The sequence below is a fragment of the Schistocerca gregaria genome, chromosome 1, assembly GCF_023897955.1.
Source record: "Schistocerca gregaria isolate iqSchGreg1 chromosome 1, iqSchGreg1.2, whole genome shotgun sequence".
Lineage (NCBI taxonomy): Eukaryota > Metazoa > Arthropoda > Insecta > Orthoptera > Acrididae > Schistocerca > Schistocerca gregaria.
In genome coordinates this window covers 488,381,526-488,401,086 of record NC_064920.1, presented here as the reverse complement: position 1 = coordinate 488,401,086, position 19,561 = coordinate 488,381,526, and the positions used below count along the sequence as shown (strand labels likewise).

General features: G+C 40.5%; 1 protein-coding gene across 1 annotated transcript in view; it reads right to left on the bottom strand.

The window, feature by feature from the left end:
- Positions 1-12,460, bottom strand: part of LOC126353795 (uncharacterized) — a 349,588-nt gene extending 337,128 nt beyond the window's left edge. The window contains exon 1 of the mRNA XM_050002893.1: positions 12,289-12,460. Within this exon, the coding sequence (XP_049858850.1) occupies positions 12,289-12,349 (61 nt within the window). The 5' untranslated portion in view covers positions 12,350-12,460. The remainder of the gene's footprint in view (positions 1-12,288) is intronic.
- Positions 12,461-19,561: the final 7,101 nt, after the last annotated feature.

The window sequence follows — 19,561 nt, the reverse complement described above, 5'->3', positions numbered from 1 at the left end:
AGTTAAGGAATTCTGCTACCTAGGCAGTAAAATAACCAATAGCGGACGGAGCAAGGACAGCAAAAGCAGACTGGAAATGGCAAAGAGGGCATTCCTGGCCATGGGAAGTCTACTAATATCAAATATTGACCTTAGTTTGAGGAAGATATTTCTGAGAATGTGCGTCTGCAGTACAGCATTATATGGTAGTGAAACATGGACTGTGGGAAACGAGAACAGAAGAGAATTGAAGTATTTGAGATGTGGTGCTACAGACGAATGTTGAAAATTAGGTGGACTGATCAGGTAAGGAATGAGGATGTTCTGCCCAAAATCGGAGAAGAATGGAATATGTGGAAAATATTGATAAGGAGAATGGAAAGGATGATAGGACATCTGTTAATACGAGAGGGAATGACTCATGGAACTAGAGGGAGCTGTAGAGGGCAAAAACTGTAGAGGAAGACAGAGTTTGGAACACATCCAGCAAATAATTGAGGACGTAGGTTTCAAGTGCTACTCTGAGATGAAGATGTTAGAACAGGAGAGGAATTCGTGGCGGGCCGCTTCAAACCAGTCAGAAGACTGATGACTAAATAATAATAATAATATTCGGAAGAAAAACAGTTACGATTCACCTTGATCGTGACACCGACGACAACATCTATCATCATAAATTCATCTTTGCAAATTACAGGACGCAGAACACTCAACAAGGTCAGATTCGGATGCACTACGTTTCTAATAACCACCACACTGGCGAGACAACGATACGTTGAGAGCTAACCTTCCTTCCTTATTTCCTCCCTGTGTGCTTGCTTTACTTTCTGCCTTCTGACATACAAAAATGATTGTTTTCTTGCTCATCTTCTATGCGTTCCTACATCATTTATCCGACTGCCATGAATCTTTGTTGCCGTGAGCACGCCTTCGAACGTTTCTGAAGGCTCAGAACCACCTACCACGCCTAAGGGGTGGGTGGGGGGTTACATATATATGACTCATTATACAATTATTGTGATGGTAATACACCCCTAGCATCCATATGACTGAGGGTGAGTGAAAGCGAATGACACGAAAGCATTTCTCATGATCGTCAGGATCAATTTAACCGAATTTGGTATATACTGATTCATTATTTGTGTAGAAATGCTGCGGGAATAAGACAGCCTTGCTGCCCATAGGAGGAGGTGGAATGGGGATGAGAAAGAATGGCACGAAAAATGTTCTGAAGCGATCTGATGGTATTTCTTTGGTGTATTTAATTGACCTGGGACACTTTCAAAGTATGAGCGCAATCCATATCTTTTTCGAATTGCAAAATGCGTCAACCAAATAACGAGAACGATTGCCACTGAGAGCCAATAATTGTTTCAGTGTACAATACAGGGCGTTTCCTAATCTTTTGCAAGGGTAACAGGTAAAGTCACGGGGATGAACTTTTGTTAGAAACAAGTCGTTCTCTGACGGGTTCCGGTGACGATAGGGGTGCTTTAGCATTCGCTGGTCCTGGGGCGACGGAATTTTACCGAACTAGCAGGGCCTGCTATCGATGTGTGCTGCACACTACACCAATAATGTGACAAAGTGCCTTACAGCAAGGAAACCTTAAGAATTGTCTCTAAGCGGAAAAAGATATTTTAGAAGCGAATCAGGAACTTTAATTTTGCTAGGCTAAAACCCTTTCATAGAGCGCAGACGACTTGTTTATAGGCAACACACAAGGCATATGCATGCCGCGGAGCGCCTACGTCTCAAGGGGATAAACAATAGAATTGTTTTTTAATTTTTTGGAAATTTGTGGTTATTTCCTATGGGACCAAACTGATGAGGTCATCGGTCCCTAGGCTTACAAACTACTTAAACTAACTTACGCTAAGAATAGCATACACACCCATGCCCGAGGGATGATTCGAACCTCCGATAGGGGGGGCGGGGGGGGGGGGAAGTCGCGCGAATCGTGGCAAGGTGCTTCAGATCGTTCGGCTACCCCGCACGGCAAACAACAGAAAAGGGTGACTAACATGCCAAATAGCGTCAGAAAATATTTTTTCTCTAACAAAAGTTGTTTCTCTTGATGTGATCTACCATAATCGACTTGCAAAGACTCAGTGCCCTTCCGAGAGACGTTAGGCGTCATTTCTCTGCTGTTCCGGCAGATATTTGCAATTTTGTTTCTCGTTTGTGTAGCTGCAATTAGCCTAAACAAATACTGTTCATCACGTCTTTCATGCGACAATCTTAGCCGACGGGCAGCGTCGGTTTGTTTCCTGTTACAAAGAAAATGATTCTTAAAGCGGATTTTTACGTACCCATTCGAGAGAATTGTCTCATATTAGTCTAGCTCTTGTACGGTATTTGTTTTGTCGACGTGTAGCAATAGCTGCATATTGAGGTAACAAATTGAGACGAACATTTTGATACGGGACACTTTTGGTCTATCAGCTCGGGAAACTACGTAAGGTACAGCGCAAGCGCGTCGAGCGACTTTTTCAACATTCTCGCGCTCCTTTCGCAGAAACCATTAGTTCCAGAGAAAAAAATGAATAGAAATTTTATTGTAGGAAATTTAATATATTTTAATTGGGTACTGCCACACGTTTTCACTGGAGGGCGCGGTTTTCGAGTTATTCAAGAAAAGCGTGCAAAAGTGATATTAAATGTGTTCTATTTCGGAAACCATTCTGAATAGAGCATACGTCCACATGAAGTTTTTGTTCAGAATCACTAACACTATCACCCCTCCTGACTCACCCTGTATATAAACTAGCAGAATACCCATCGTTGGTGGGCATGTGTTTATTCCAATCCTCTAACAGCCCCTCTCTTCCTTCCTCCTCTCTCTGTCCATCTGTTCCTTCCCCCTCTGTCCATCGGCTTTTTCACCTTTCTTTTTCCATCTCCTCCTCTATCTCCCCTTCGCTCTCTCTGCACACTTTCTCCCCCCACTTCTTTCTAGCCATCTCCTACTTCCGCTTTCACGGTCCATCTCCTCCTCCTCTCTCTCTGTTCATCACCTTGCTCCGCTCTCTTCCACTCTCCTCCTCTTTCCTTTCAATGTCGATCTCTTCCTCTATCCTCTCTTTGTCCATCTCCTCTTTTCTCACTCTCTCTTTCCATCTGATCCTACCCCTTCTGACCATGTGCTCCTTTCCCCTCTCATCATCTCCCCCTCCCACCTCTCTCTGTCCAACTCATCCACCCCCTTATGGCTGCCTATTTCTTTCTTTTTCCTTTCTCTGTACATCTTCTCCTACCTCTCCACTCTCCACGTTAGCAGCCCTAGGTTGCTAGTAATTACCCCCACAGTATTTCTTCTCAGATAGTAAGTAGGGTGTGTACTAAGTTTAGCTGAAATCGATCCAGAGGTTCGGGTGAAACTTTTTACCCGTGCTGTTGCCTGCAAATCTCACATAAATTTGACATCTGTTTGTACAGATTGTTCACCTGTACCTCAAGCGAATTTATCCCATCAGTTTCGTTTTCATGCATCTCAATGTTTATGACATCATATCCTCTGAAATACGTACCGTACAATGATGTAATTTTGCAAGTACATTAGGTGGTATATGTGAATATTGTCTTTTAAATATGTCACGAATACAACTGTTATTAACGAAGTTATTCCTGATGCGGCAGTTTTGCTGCATGAACAAAGAAAATGTAACAAGCGATGAACTTTTTTTTCCTTGCGTCATTTTGTGGGGGTTGTTAGCCAGGAAAAGTTTCACAAAGATATGAAATGGTGGGTAAAGTTTTTTAAAAGTTACTAAGTGGCAGTTTTTAGCCCCAAAGCGATTCTTTCCAGGCGGTTAGTGGTATGTGTACAAAGTTTGGTTGAAATCGGTACAGTAGTTTAGGAGAACTATGGAACGTACATACACAAATACATGCGTATATCCATTACATACAAGCAAAGTCACAGACAGCAAACCAGTTAATGAAAAGTGCAAGTTTCAAGTATCGATTTACGTCCTGAGAATAAAAGTGAGAAAGTTACATGGAGCATATTGACATTGATTCTAGTTCAAAAGCCAAGCACTGCTGCAGAGAAATTCCGCGATCTTTGCACTGCTGTGTAACTTTAAAGCTACTTCTTAATTAGTTTCAAGCAGTGACGTCTCTACCTTATTAGATGACCAAGTTAGACAAAACTTCTTTTCTACCGAGACACAGTAACTTTACCGAATGACCGAATGTACCACAACTTTCTTTCTTTCATTACATCTATTGTATGGTCACGTACCACATTGATGTCGACAATTTCACAGTGGTTTTAATTGACCGTCACCGTAGTCAAGATCGCTAATGCACACCTGTGCAGCAGCGCTCGAAAAAGAGGTAGACGGTATTGCTGCTATTTAGCTGCCAAAGGGAGCACAGCAGATGGAGTACAGCTCCTGATAAACAAGTCTTAAGTTCAAAATCTCTACGCAGCGTCTCGTGGAATGGGGCATGTGACACCATTAATGACAATCCTGGCCATCCCCACGGTGCTGTTTGAGAGGGGTATGCTATGTGCCAGTGGGCCAGCCCGGATACGCGACTGCATCAACGCATCGCTCCCAGGGCTCGGAGAGACAAGCCTGCTCCCGATCGAATCTTCCTAGCGGGCTGACGATGAGGGTTGCTGCGACAGTCAGCCTAAATGTGGTTTTGGGGAGTTTTTCAATATCCAACTTGGTGGAGACCGGACTGGCACCCACGTCTCCTCTCACAAAAAAACACCTTGCGTGCAAGGTCGCAAGTTCAAGCTTTAGTAAGGTTCATCTGAAACTGTTGTGTTAACAGTTATGACAGGAAAAAATTATTAGTTGCTAGTGAGTCATCATGTGCATCAGGAGGGCGACAGAAAACGAGTAGATGCAGAGATCAACCTTCTATAGGATGTTTACACTTCACAAAATGGGCATCGTCGATATTTAAGAAATGCTCAAAAAACCGTGCAGGATTTTCAGCCAGGTATCCACTCATAGAGAATGCTTACAGAATCATGTTGGTGAAATGTGATGTTGAGAATTTATGGAATGTGTTGGTATGCAACAGAATGCCAAACTGTCTGCACGCTTATCATGAAACTGGCTATGCTTGAAGGGGTAGCTGCAGTTTTTACGTTCCTTACGATGTAAATAAACCGGCATAAACTAAATGCATTGTATTTGATGCGATGAAACTCTACGTGCAGGCGAACAAGTTTGTTGTGCTAATTAATTCGTAGGGAGTGCAAGCAAATCCACAATTATACGGCGAGAATAGATAAAGAAGGGTTGCCACCACACTGTATTAATTTCGTTCCTCCCCCAACCCACCCTAAACGGACTCCGCTAGCGGATCCCCGCGATGTCCAATTTTATCATTAGTGGAATACTTTGAACAAAATGCTTCAAAACTGCTCTTATCTCATCGCAAGGGAAAAATAAATGACATCCCAAGAAAACTGGGCCCAAATACATTATAATCTAGAGCAGCACTAGCTATCCTCACCAAATTTGGTAAACTGTTGCGTTACGCGTGGTTTGCTGTCAACTTTTTAAACAGAGTATGTAAACCAAATTTGTTTTTGAATAGAAACATTATACAGCCGCATAATTGTAAAAATAGACCGTTTATAACGTGTGTAAGACGCCGAGAAAATTACTAATTTTCCTGTTTTGTATGAATACTACTTAAAGTAGTAAAAGAGTTTTGCTATTTGGGGAGCAAAATAACTGATGATGGTCGAAGTAAAGAGGATATAAAATATAGGCTGGCAATGGCAAGGAAAGCGTTTCTGAAGAAGAGAAATTTGTTAACATCGAGTATTGATTTGAGTGTTAGGAAGTCGTTTCTGAAAGTTTTGTATGGAGTGTAGCCATGTATGGAAGTGAAATATGGACGATCAATAGTTTAGACAAGAAGAGAACAGAAGCTTTCGAAATGTGGTGCTACAGAAGAATGCTGAAGATTAGATGGGTAGATCACATAACTAATGAGGAGGTATTGAATAGAATTAGGGAGAAGAGGAGTTTGTGGCACAACTTGACTAGAAGAAGGGATCGGTTGGTAGGACATGTTCTGAGGCATCAAGGGATCACCAATTTGGTACTGGAGGGCAGCGTGGAGGGTAAAACTCGTAGAGGGAGACCAAGAGATGAATACACTAAGCAGATTCAGAAGTATGTAGGTTCAGTAGGTACTGGGAGATGGAGAAGCTTGCACCACGATAGAGTAACATGGAGAGCTGCATCAAACCAGTCTCAGGACTGAAGACCACAACAACAACAACTTGAATACTACCCAGCATGTGCAAATTATCAACTGCAAAATAATAGAAGTATCTAATGTTTTCACCTTACAACCTCCTCCTGGAAATTCGTCTGAATCCCAGATTTTTCTTCGGCTTTTTTTTTATGAAAATGTTAATAAATACAATATACTGAACATTATTTCTCTTCATTTGCAACACAAGTAACAAAATTTTAAGCAAAAGAAAAATTCCGCACTTGGATTCGAACCCACAATCTTCGGTCTACCGTTCTGCGCTCTTTCTGCTATCCCATTTGCTGCCTTGAAACGACGCAAACATAAATGGTCTACGTCTAGCTCCATATGCGCCAAACGTGCTTCTTCTTCAACTCGTCTGCCCATTTGGAGCTCCCACTCTCGTCAATTTCGTTTCTGTCCACGCTCAGTATGAACCATAAATTTGTACAAAATCAGTGATAACGATTAGCTGCGGTCCTCCTGTAGAAGTCATAATTAGTGTATATCCGCAGCGGCAGGTAAAATATCTGAAACTGAGACAGAAAATCCAAGTAAAGTCATAATTAGTGTATATCCGTAGCGGCAGGTAAAATATCTGAAACTGAGACAGAAAATCCAAGAACCGGTTATCCAACTTATGCAGGACCAGTAACCGGAAAGATCGGAAACTTCTACGGCAATATGTCATCCATCAAATTTTCTCACGCGTCAATAAAGCTAGAAAGCCTTCTTTGCTAAGTTAAAGTCGATCTAAGTTACGTAAAAACGCTTCTTCGCTTCATGTGACCTGTGTTACGTTGGTCAGACTAGATCAGCTATCGCCGAGCGCTACCTGGGATATAACAGTGAAATGAATAACGGTGAGACCAGTGTCGCGGTGAAAACGCAAAGTCTCTGGTAAAGCGTAATTAAGGAGTCTTTCGAAATAAACATGTCGGTAAATCCAATACAACGGGACAGATACCTCACTTTCAATCATTCTTCGTGTCTGGTACTCAATTTATTAAGCAATTTCAGTTCACCAAATCCAACAGACCTGGGAAACGCTAAAAGAATGTAAGTTCAACCGAATATCAGTGCGTTTCTGGAAACGAAAGAATGTGTAGGTGCGTAGTGGGCGCCGAGAGTCGAACTCGGCTATAAATACCAGGGCGAAACCAACAGTAGTTTCACATATCGGTTGGAGGGAGTAACAGTCATTTCACAAGACTTTGTCACGCGCATGTCAAAGATTTATGAAAACGAGGGGTTTTGGTACGATTTATTATAATTATTGTTTTAATTAAATCAAATAATGATTTATCGACATTTAATGCTTTCATGTAAAAGAGTTCTCTCAGGAGTGAGTCGTTATCGTCAACAATTTAAAAATTAAGCATCAAACACGCTTGCGATATGCCGTTTCAATGTAACGACGCATTGAAAATTTGTCACAAACATGTCAACTTTATCATTAAACTCATTTAATAATGCAAAGATATAAGCTTTCAAGAGGTACCATGATAGCCTACATAGGAGACCAACAGCACACAGCAAGATGCTAGTGTAGTGGATAATGTCGTGGTTTCTCGAGTTAAGGGATGTAGATTCACACGCACACTACATGTACATCGTGACGGTGTTAACATATTCTGGAGATTACTTGCTCTATAACACAAGTATGTTCTACTATCTTCGATTTTATTTACGTTTCCGTCTGATTAGAGAACAGAGAATGACATAAATACTTCGCGATTTCCGTGTGTGTCTTTGGGCAGTAACCTAAAATGACAGCTAAAATTTCTGCGAGTGAAAGGAGACGCAAAACAGTTCGATTTCTTCTTTGCCGCAAAGTCGATAGCAATTACTGCCCTTGTCGATACTGCGCCTGTCGTTGTAATGACAAATACTTCCAGAAAAGACTTCCTAACATTTAAATTTATATTTGAGATTAACAAACTTACTATTTCAGAAATATTTTTCTTGCAGTGACCTCTCTGCACTTTTTATCGTGTCTATTTCGAGGGTAGTCAGTAACTTCGTTCCCCAAGTAGCCGAACTTACCTCTTAATTTTGGTGTCTCGTTTCCTAATCTAAATGCCTCATAATCGCCTGGTTTAATTCGACTACACCTCATCACCATTCTTTCAATTTTATCCTTGTTCATCTCATAACCTCTTTTCTAGACGCAGTCCATCCCGTTCAGCTCATCCTCTGAGTCCTTTTCCTTCGCTGACAGAACTATAGCGACATCGACAAACCCTTCTTTCCTTCTTTTCCCAGATTTCTTAATCCAAAAATTGTTTCACATTATTTCAAATTACATTACATTACTCATTAGCGAGTATGTAGAACTAACGATTTATTTGAGCGGCAAATCTGTGTTTTAAGGCACTTATATACCAGACACAAATGATGCTTGACCATTTAAGAGAATAAATATTCTATGACTACATAGTCTAACGAATTGCAGAAACAATGTATTAACAAAGGTTACAGAACTGAAATGTGCAAAGTAATCACGTGGCTAATGTAATGTATCTAGAATTTCAAGTTTTTTCTAAATGTTGGTTTTAAATCAACTTCGATCTGTACCACTAATCCTGTTATCTTACTCTCACGCACAAGTTTTGGCGGTCACTTTAAAAGTGAAACGCTCTGTATGTAAATCTCTCGTGGTTGAAGCTCTCTTTTGTCCGCGTTTGCTTTCTAAAACGTAATACGGAAATGTGGTTTTGCCTTGAGCAAACACAAATTCTTTTTATTTTAATACCTAAAATCTTTTCCGAGACCTTTCTCCATTTTCAGTAAGTCCATTTATTACTTAGTATTACTTACCCGCTGAAGATGGAGCAACTTCTGCGAAGCAAATTTCAGTATTGAAACAAACGAGAAGAATCTGTGTTTTCTCAACACTGACATTCAATGATAAAGGTTACATGTTTGTGATAAATTTTCAGTGTGTCGTTACCTTGAAACGGTATACCGCAAGCGTGTTTGATGCTTAATTTGTATTGAGAAAATACAGATTCTCCTGTCTTGTTTTAATGCCGAAATATGCTTCGCATGCAATGCTCTCGTAAACGTGTATATTGCTGCAATTTGACCGTTATCCTGTACTACATTAAACCAATTACGTAACTGCAAAAGCTTACAACTTTGGTAACGTGAAACAAATGTCAGTGGAGTGTTAAAAAAACGCCACAGTCGGCAGGCAACGCAACAAAGATCAACTCTGGCAGATGCTGGATACACATTATCGAGGAACCGAATACCTTGTGCAGCCACTCTAGGCTACGTTGTGCGCGGTGCGACTTCATGCAAGTACAAGGTTTCGTACAATTTCTTTCACGTCTTTCTCCGAATCACGTTCATGGTCCATCTTTAACGATTTCACTGATGGCGTGAAATTGAACCCTATATAATGTGCAGAAACAATCAATGTTATACAACAAGTTGTGGGGTAGTGCTTTATAACTTAAAGTGATGAATATGTATTTTATTGAAGAAACACATTATTATTTACTTAACAAATTCTCCGATGAAATTAGATGTTAATGATAAGTTATGAGTCGTTGGTATTATTTAATATTACGGAAAAACGTTACTATAGGATTGTGGTAACTGGAAAATTGGTAAGTCAGCAGTTTGTGCTAATATGGATTTATACCTTACATCACTTAACGGTACCACGGAAATGTATGCTGTAATATGTCCTATAAATTTAACCAATACAACTATAAATTGCTGAAGTATTCTAACGATCTCGTCTCCAGAGACTAAAATCATTGCGAGAATTATGAATCTGTAAAGGGAAGCTAATCTGGTTCAGTACCAGGTAACACGACGAAGACTGACATTGGCAGACACAGGATACTCTCGTGGGGATGTAAGACCATGTCCATCCACCCTACTTTATGATTAGTGCGGTATCTTAAACGACTTCATGCATCTACTAGAATATGTCAAGACTCCAGAGTATAATTCTTTTAACAACGTCTCATGCAGCATACGTAGGAAAGTCGATTCAAGAAACGACATACGAGGGTTACTTTCTGCTCTGATTACGTACTTTCACCTATGAACAACTTTACAACCATGTACAAGAATACGTGGAATTTATAAATATGTACAGGTTTCTTTTATAAGGAAAGCATTGAATATTGATTGAATTTTGCCATTATTAGCTTTAATTATTAAAAACCATTCAAAAGCCAAGAACGCAGCTGATACACTTCCTAATATGCAAACGTCTGACATTATTACCTATACAAGCGGTAGATGCTGTACTGTTTGCAAAACAAGAAGGTATGATCCGATATATAGAAAGGGTATAACTTATAAAAATTATATGCAATCAAAAGAAAAAAATTCAAACTCATGTAAATCTCCTGATGCACCGTAATCACATGTTCCTTCTCCTTATCTATGTGCGTGCTGAAACCCGGCGTTTTATAGTCGGTACGCTTTCCCCAATATCGCTGTTAAAAACCATTCAAAAGTCAAGATCGCATAAACTATTATTTATTCAAGACATCTTCTGCATGAGATTCAGTGTGAAACGAGCATGTTTTACTACAAAAACAGTTTGAGACCTGAAGATGACAGCTCACACTGTTGATGCCCATCGTCTTGAATAAAAAATATTTTGTGCGATTTTGGCTTTTTAATGGTTTTTCACAATGAATATCGGGGAAATGGTACCGACTATAAAGCGTATGTTATCTTTTTCACTATGTTCCAGTACGCCCATTGATAAGGAGAGGGAACGCGTGATTACGGTGCATGAGCAGAATTACATAAGTTTGATCTTTTTTGTTTGATTCTGTATAATTTTTACAAGTTATACCCTTTATCTATATGTAAACATTCCTTCTTGCTTGCAAGTAGTACAGTATCTACCGATTACGTAGGTAATTTCTTCCATTTAATGATTACCTGAATTAATTTCAGTTATATACAAGTAATATGACTACCGTAAATCATTACTATTGCTTGTCTAACGTAGTATTTCTATGAGCATAGCGGCAGTTGCAGAGGTGTTAAATAATTTACCATGAGCTGTACGCAAAGCTACGTAGCTGTTAAACCCTAAAATTTAATCAACAGTGGAGATTTTGTTACAAGAATTGTGATGAAATTCCGTACTATACTAAAATGTTTTTCTTTCACTAGTCGATAAAGCTTCAAGTCAAATGATGTGATTCGATTTTTTCTTGTTCGGATATCAATTATGACTAGATTTAATACTGATTACAGTGGAGTAAATCCATGCAAAATATTGTCGCTTTTTGCTTACTACATAAATCATATTTTCTTACTGTAAAATGTCCAGATATTAGGCAGATTGCTTAACATAAAATAATGATTCTGACCTCAGCTTCATAAATACAAAATTTCAAACAGTATTTCAGATTAATGGTAAATTCATGTCCAAAGCAACTTTGCATCGTAATCAGAATAACACAGGCACTGCAATATCGTAAATGTCGTATCGTAATGAGAAGTTGTATTATAAATATTTTTTTTAAATAGTAAGTAGTCTAGATGTAACTTGGTAACGTCGTGTCCATCTCGATTACACAGTAAAAGATAAATAGTTGTTTAAATATAATAAAAATTTAGATTTCAAAGCAGCATCTTTGAAACAATTCTACAAGGCAAAAGGTACTCGGAAGTACATTAAATAGCAAAGGAATGCTATGCACAGAAAAGGCTTTAATGTAATTCTTTGATTTTTCATCGTCTCTAAAGAAACGAAACCAGTAGATCTTTTTGATACTGTTAGGTGCCAAAAACGCATCGACCATGCCAGTTCAATGCTTACTGGCGGTAAGCTACAAAAAGAAACATTACTATCATCATTACCGTTACCCAAATGATCCTGGTCGAAAAAACAGGTTTTCTAGCCAACATAAAGAAGGGGAAAAGTTGACTTCACGGTATACAGGAAACGCACAGGGAAAAATGTCGCAGCCGACATGTTCATTTAAATGTATTCAGTCCATTCAGCCGCAGATCTTTGAGCTATGGCGGTCTTCAGACCTAGAGAATCAGGACAGGGTAGACGCCTGCACGAAGACGTACCTGCGACGCCGGCGAACAGAGCGGGCAGCAGAAGCCACAGGAGCGACGACATCGGCGTCATGACGACATGCCCGCTCGGCACGTACTGAATTGCCGGCGATTCCGCGGTCGCCGCAACAAAACATTGGCGCTCGCGTCGCCGAACGCGCACACATGTGCGCTTGCGCACACCGCCTTACAGCGCGTCCCTCCGGGGCGGGAGAGAAAAAAGAGAAACGGGGGCGCAAACTGCGGTGATGCGCCCGCGGCGAACGTCCAGCCCAGCAGACGGCGCGCGATGCCTTTTACCGTCCCGTTGCAACGCTGCTGCTTCTGCGCTGTGAGCTGCCGATGTGAGCAAAGAAACTGCGAGAGCAGACCGAAAGGTCATAGGGCGGTTCGCTACACATTTATCCGTCCTTCTAGAAATGGTGTAGTTGGAGCTGTCATCTTATGACTGGGGCGCCTGGAAGACAAGTAAAAAGAGAATGACTATTACTTATTAGCTGTATTCTCGCTACACCACTCCTGGCTTCTGCATTCAAGTACACAGTGAGAAAATCATTAAAACCGGAAAACTATGGGAACTTGCACTTGGAATAGAAAAAAATCGGCCAGTTAAAACCGATACTGGTATTTTAGTTCAGAATAATAAGGAGTAAAATACCGGTACCGTACGGCAGTTTTCCATAGCAGAGATGTTAAAATTTTTGGTATTTAAAACAAATACTTATTCGAAAATTTCCGCTAGTTTGACATGTTGTATTATTATAGAAAATAGGAAAACAGTCAGTGTTATTTCAATAACAAAGCCGACAATTAGAAACGACCAACAAACAGATGTGATATGAATCGGTACAGCGTTGCTGAGACAATAATGTACCTGTCATCGTGTAGTGTGTACGTGGAGTGTGTAAGATCTCGCACCTGACTGGTTAAAAAGTAAATAATTATGTCTGACTACAAGACGTAATATTCATTTAAAATAATTACAGGAAAAGAATGCCACAAATGTTGCACAAAAGCTTATTATTTATCTGTCATTTCTGTGAAATAATAAAAGAGAAAGGAAATTATGGCAACAGTAAAAAAAATTAAGAGAAAGTAAGTGATCTGTGCCGGCCGGAGTGGCCTAGCGGTTCTAAGCGCTACAGTCTGGAGCCGCGCGACCGCTACGGTCGCAGGCTCGAATCCCGCCTCGGGCATGGATGTGTGTGATGTCCTTAGGTTAGCTAGGTTTAAGTCCTCAGAAGTTAAGTCCCATAGTGCTCAGAGCCATTAAGTGATCTGCTGCCTGTGTCTACATAATATTCCTTTCTCTGCTTGTAGCCCTTGGAAAAGAATAACAACAAGAAAAAATAAGAGCTCTCCAAACTAATTTTTCAACCTTCAGCACTGATTATTGATAAGACTCAAACAATGGTATTATCGTCTGTTACAATATGATCTTTGAGCAGAGTTTAAAAAATTAGAAAAAATGAAACAGGAGAATATTAGTGATGCTTTGTAGTATTCAATCCCTCAGTAATCTTCGAGAGAGCAGCAAAAGGTGCACCGTCTAAGTTTTGTTTCATTTGCCTGTTTTATTTGATATTTTAATTCTATGTGTCTTAAGTCGTGTAACGTAAAAGTCAGAGGTAGTCATGGAATTGTTCAGCTTTTGTTCATTGCCTACGTTTATTACTGGAAATAATAACACTGTCGTGTGACTAGGGCCTCCCGTCGGGCAGACCGTTCGCCGGGTGCAAGTCTTTCGATTTGACGCCAATTCGGCTACTTGCGAGTCGATAGAGATGAAATGATGATGATTAGGACAACACAACACTCAGCCCCTGAGCAGAGACAATCTCCGACCCAGCCGGGATTCGAACCCGGGTCCGTAGGATTGACATTCTATCACGCTGACCACTTAGCTGCCGTGGGCAGACAATAATAACAATAAGAAACTGGAAAACGGTTATTTCTTAAACCGGCTGTTCTGAAAGGTTTTAACAGTCAGGTAAAACTGGTTGTTTCAGCGATCCCTGGATTCCACGGGACACCGAAAGAAACATTTTTCCCTAATGTCATATTTTCCTGTAACGATGTTTTAAACAATGGAGGAAACTTGTAAGGTGCTTCAAAAAATGTTGAGATGTGTTTGAATTCCTGAGGGACCAAACTGCTGAGGTCATTGGTCCCTAGACTTACACACTACTTAAACTAACTTATGCTAAGAACAATACACAACCCCATGCTCAAGGGAGGACCCGAATCTCCGGCGGGAGGGTCGGCGCAATCCGTGCGTGGCGCCTCAAACCGCTCGGCCACTCCGCGCGGTTGTCAGGTGTTAATATCATTTTGGTTTTTGTATGTTATCGATATGCACGTCAGAGATGCGTTACTGTTAAAGAATCTTTGGTGTTGTCGTTGCAGACTCTTCGCCTCTGCACAGTCTGATACATTCTTGGTTGAAGTGCCGTAGGTGATGGATGTATTCTGTAGTGCTGTGTGGACTTCTTCTGCTTGTATCTGTTAGATAAAGAAAAACTCATTGTCAAGGACAGCAAGGATGATTATGATGTATATATTAGAAAGCGATAAGGATATAAATTTTGAATAATGTTATTATTTTTGAAGAGAAGAAGCTTAACCTAAGACTGCAGCACTGCGCAACTAGGAATGATTATTGTCAGCTAGTTAACTTGTTCAGAGCTGAGAGAAAGACCACCCCTCTTCCCTGAGGTAGGCATTAACATATTAACTGTTTAAGCTGTTTGATTTTTATAGATTTTTAAAATCATCATTTGGTTTCAGTAATACGTAGCTTTTTCTAGAATGGGAGGTAAAGTTGGGCTGAATTTGGGATAGAAACAAATATTGTATTGCGTTGTACTGAATTACACTGGGGACCTGGAAATGACGGAGAGGCTCAGTGTTTCACATCCCCACAACAGGGTACAGCAGTCCACCCACCCCACCGCCCCAGTGCACTCCGGCCCCACCCGCCCCCCGGGGAAGTCTCATACCAGACGAGTGTAACCCCAAATGTTTGCATGCTAGAGTAATTATGGCGTTCGCATACACGCAAACGGTGTTAGCGCAGCAATCGCAGACACAGTGTAACTGAGGCGGAATAAGGTGAACCAGCCTGCATTCGCCGAGGTAGATGGAAAACCGCCATAAAAACCACTACAGGCTGACCGGCACACCGGAGCTAGACACTAATCCGCTGGGTGGATTCATTCCATGGACCGACACGTCTATCCGCTCGGGAACCGGTGCGTCAGACCGCGCGGCTAGCCGGGCTGGCGAAACAGAGTTCTAAGATTAAAAGTTTTCTCTGGAAGAAATTTAATTAAAGTAACAAACTCTGGGAACAAAGAAAACTTTTTTTCCTAATAGTGTTGTTCTGTGAGGACAAAAATTAACACAAATTTTAATTATTTATTACCAACAGACAACAACATAAACACAACACAGTTGCTTCAGTTACAGTGGCCGCGCGGTCTAGGGTGCCATGTCATGGTCTACGCGGCTCCCCCAGTCGGATGTCAGAAACTTGCCCTCTCTCTCTAAAGTAGCATACTCGATGATTTGTGCAGATCTGACGAACCGTACAATTCTGGTGTGGACACAGCTGGTTCCGAGCACACCGTTCAGCGCATATTGTCGAACATGGAGTTCCACAGGAGATCACCTATACGTGTTCCCATGTTGACCGAACAACATCGTTATTTACGTACTGAAATGGGCACTTGATGATTGTACCATGGATCAATAAAAACTTTTCTCGTTACCATAAGTCGATGATCGAGTCCAGGTACGTAGTCATCTAAGTGAAAGGCTGATTAAAACATGCACTACAACTTGGACGTAGGTCGGTATTGTGCTATGGGGACATTCGTCGCGGCATCCATGGACCCTGCGGTAGTAATCGAAGGCACCACGACGGCTGCAGATTTCGTGAGTGTAACTGCAGACCATCTGCACCTCTTCTTGCTTGATGTCTTCCTCTACAGCGGTGGCATCTTCCAGCAGTGTAACTTTCCTCGTTACAAGGCCAGAACCGTACTACAGTAGTTAAAGAAACGAGACAATGAGCTCACGTTGACGTCTTGGCCTTATCTGAGCACAGTCGAATACACTGGGATTACTGGGGACCAACTTCGTACATACAGACCACTGTTTTGTAATTTACAGCAACTGCATGATCTGAGCATAAAAATTTTGTGCCAGATAGAAACCTACCAACTACTGGATGAATCCATGCCGCGTGCAATAGCTACTGCATTGCGTCCAGTGGTAGACAAATACGCTATTATGCAGGTTGTTGCAGTGCTTTGACTTCTAATTTGTAACGAGCATTCGACTGTGTGATTCTGGAGTGTAGTAGATGGTCACACGGCTCTAAGTAATTGAAAAATGCGATGCACTTTCTAGTCCTACAATACTTTCTAACATTGCTAAAGCATATTTTTCTCGATGTGGGTTTATTGGTTTGTTTCTACGACTGGAGACCCATATTTGATATATCAAATTTATTTATCTTTGGTTTATCGGAAAACCTGCATCTTCTACTGAGAAAAATGATTATCATACCTGTAACAGGTTAACTGTACTTCCAAACATCAGTTATCAGTTGAGAATTTGGATATTAACAACAAACAAAACTCTTATAAACCCACCACAATTTATTGCTTCTAAAACTAATTGCTTATTCAAATTTGTACAAAAATGGAAAGATTATTCAACGTTAACTGTTCTACTTAAGTTACATCTCTGGTCAAATATGAATAATACTCTACGAGATATCGATATGAAGCTTTCGTATCTTTGATTAATGTTTCTCTTGTATAGAGTAGCAGTATGCTGTAAAGGAGAGGAGTCGAAGTGTAACTAGCCTCCGTTGTATCCATGCGGGCTCTATTGTGCGATGTATTAAGAAATAGGTAAAAATAGTTTGGCGGTTATACGTACTATATTTATTTCAATAGGTGTTTCATTTTAAAGGAGTTGTATTTATAGCTGGTTACATGATTTTGAGAATTGCATAATTGACGATGTTGTTGAAGAAATTACGATTGAACATTGAGACTAAGAAGGACATTAAGATATTGTTCCTAAACACTTTCAAGATCCAGGCACCCTCTCGGCGAAATCGTACACCGTTTATTTTCAGAACAAGGGGCAACAACAGCTTATATAGCGAGAATCAAAAGATGAGTACTTTCAACCACTGACTTTTTAAAACGTTCAGTATTAACGAAATATCTCTTTCATTCATGCCTTGCAGTTTATCTTAATCAGTTCTGTATCTGATGTCCACCGACAGAACTGTGACTGTACTTTAATTACGTCAGTTATTCAACATTATATCGATTATAAGCAGAACAGGGCAACGTCAAAAACTTGACTGTGAGGAACTTGTTCTGAAGTGTGGCCGCACTGTTTGGTTACACGCTGTGTATACACGATAATGTTGTTATTTTACATAAACGTAAATACGCGAAATGTCCTCTCCTTCCATCGTCTTTGAAAAGAATTTACTGGCAACTGCACTGTCTTTGAAGTGATTCTGATATTTAATCGGAGCTGCGATAAACCACAGTTATAGGGAGTGCTTTTATTGCTCATATAACGTTCTGATGTGAGGACATTAAGCAAATAAGTCAACATTTCAGCTAGACTGAGGTGACAAAGTGCCATCGTTAAACTCTACGTCGCCGCAATGCCATCGGACAACACTACTTGTTACTACTGTGTTTAGTATTCAGCATTGGGCGCAAATATCACTTTGAGTTATATTTCCAACACAGTTTGCCCACAGTCGTTTCCTGAGTGTATTGCTTCCCGTTTATACAGCTCCTCTCCCGTTGCGCACGCCTCATCTCGCGTATGCTACGCTTCTTTTATGGCCCGTGCCAACTAGTTCTCTGTCGCCATCGTCCACTGCGACGTGACGAGTTAACTGCCGGCAGCTTTTATACTACGAGCGCCGCCATCTTACTCAGCGCCCATCAGCGTTTATCATTCCGTCCTTATTTTCAGTGTTAGAATGCACTGCTTAATTCATGTATTTTTATTTTTTGCGTCTTACTGAATTTAAGGCGCTGCAGCAGAATAGTAACAGACGACTGTTACCTAAGTGTGGTTTAAATTGTTCCTATCCTTGATTCTTGTAAGTGATGAATTAAAACTATTTCAGATTGGGGCGATTAGACAAAACAATATGAAAACAGTGATATTTTACGCGTACCTGAAATAAAGTGGTCTTTTTTTGTATAACGTGTCTGTTAAAGTTCTGAAATATCACAACGTATCTGATTTTTGTCTTGCGTGTGTTTTGTGTTAATCTAATGCCATGCCGGACATCACAGACTTCCTATGTGGACATATCGTCATGTCTACTTAGTTGGTACATCTGTGACAACACAATTATATTAAGAGCAAACCAACAATCGCCCGATTTTTTAAAGAATCGAACTCAGCTGTACAAAACAACACCAAACGCCTCATTAACTCATAAGTAAAGCAATGTGTTAATATATAACGTTGAGCATGTAAGCGAGGAAAACTTTAGAAACGGTCTGAAATTATACTTACAGTTTGTTGGAAGTCTATAAGGGCTCTCGTTATGAACATGGATTAATAAAGTGTGGGTAATTTGCGTTATATTTTCAGAAAATGCAAATTTTTCTAGCATCTCAATTTTCATCATGGCAGATCTCCTTGGTGAACGGTCGTACAATGATGTAATTTTGCAGGTACATTTAGTGATATTTACAGATGCTGTCTGAAAAGGTTGCTGCGATTAGAGTTGGTAGTAAAGTAATAATAAGCTATAAAGCCAAGTCTGGAGACGAAGATTTAATACGCCGACGTGCTGAAAAGTAATCCAAATTTTATATGTAAAAATTCTTTATATTTTTTTAAATAAAACGAACTTCATTAATATTCTACATCTTTAATCTGCACGTTTAGCATTCGCAGCCGTCTCGTCTAAAGAGCACCAAGTTGTAGCTTGTACCATGGCGTTGTGTAACGTAAGTATGTCGGTACCTGAGAAACAGCGTGCTGTAATCGAGTTTCGAATTCGAAGAATTCCTCCATACATGCAATACCCTCTCCTTCGGCATGACAATAACTGACCATACTTGAGCGCTGTGAAATCTGCAACAGTCCGACGCCTTGGGCTTACTGTCATCCAACATCCTCCATACAATCTATGTTGATCCACTTGGATCCAGGATAGCGGCTAATCAAATATCTACCAAATAAAATCACCAACCAGCAATACGATTTGGCAAGTTTG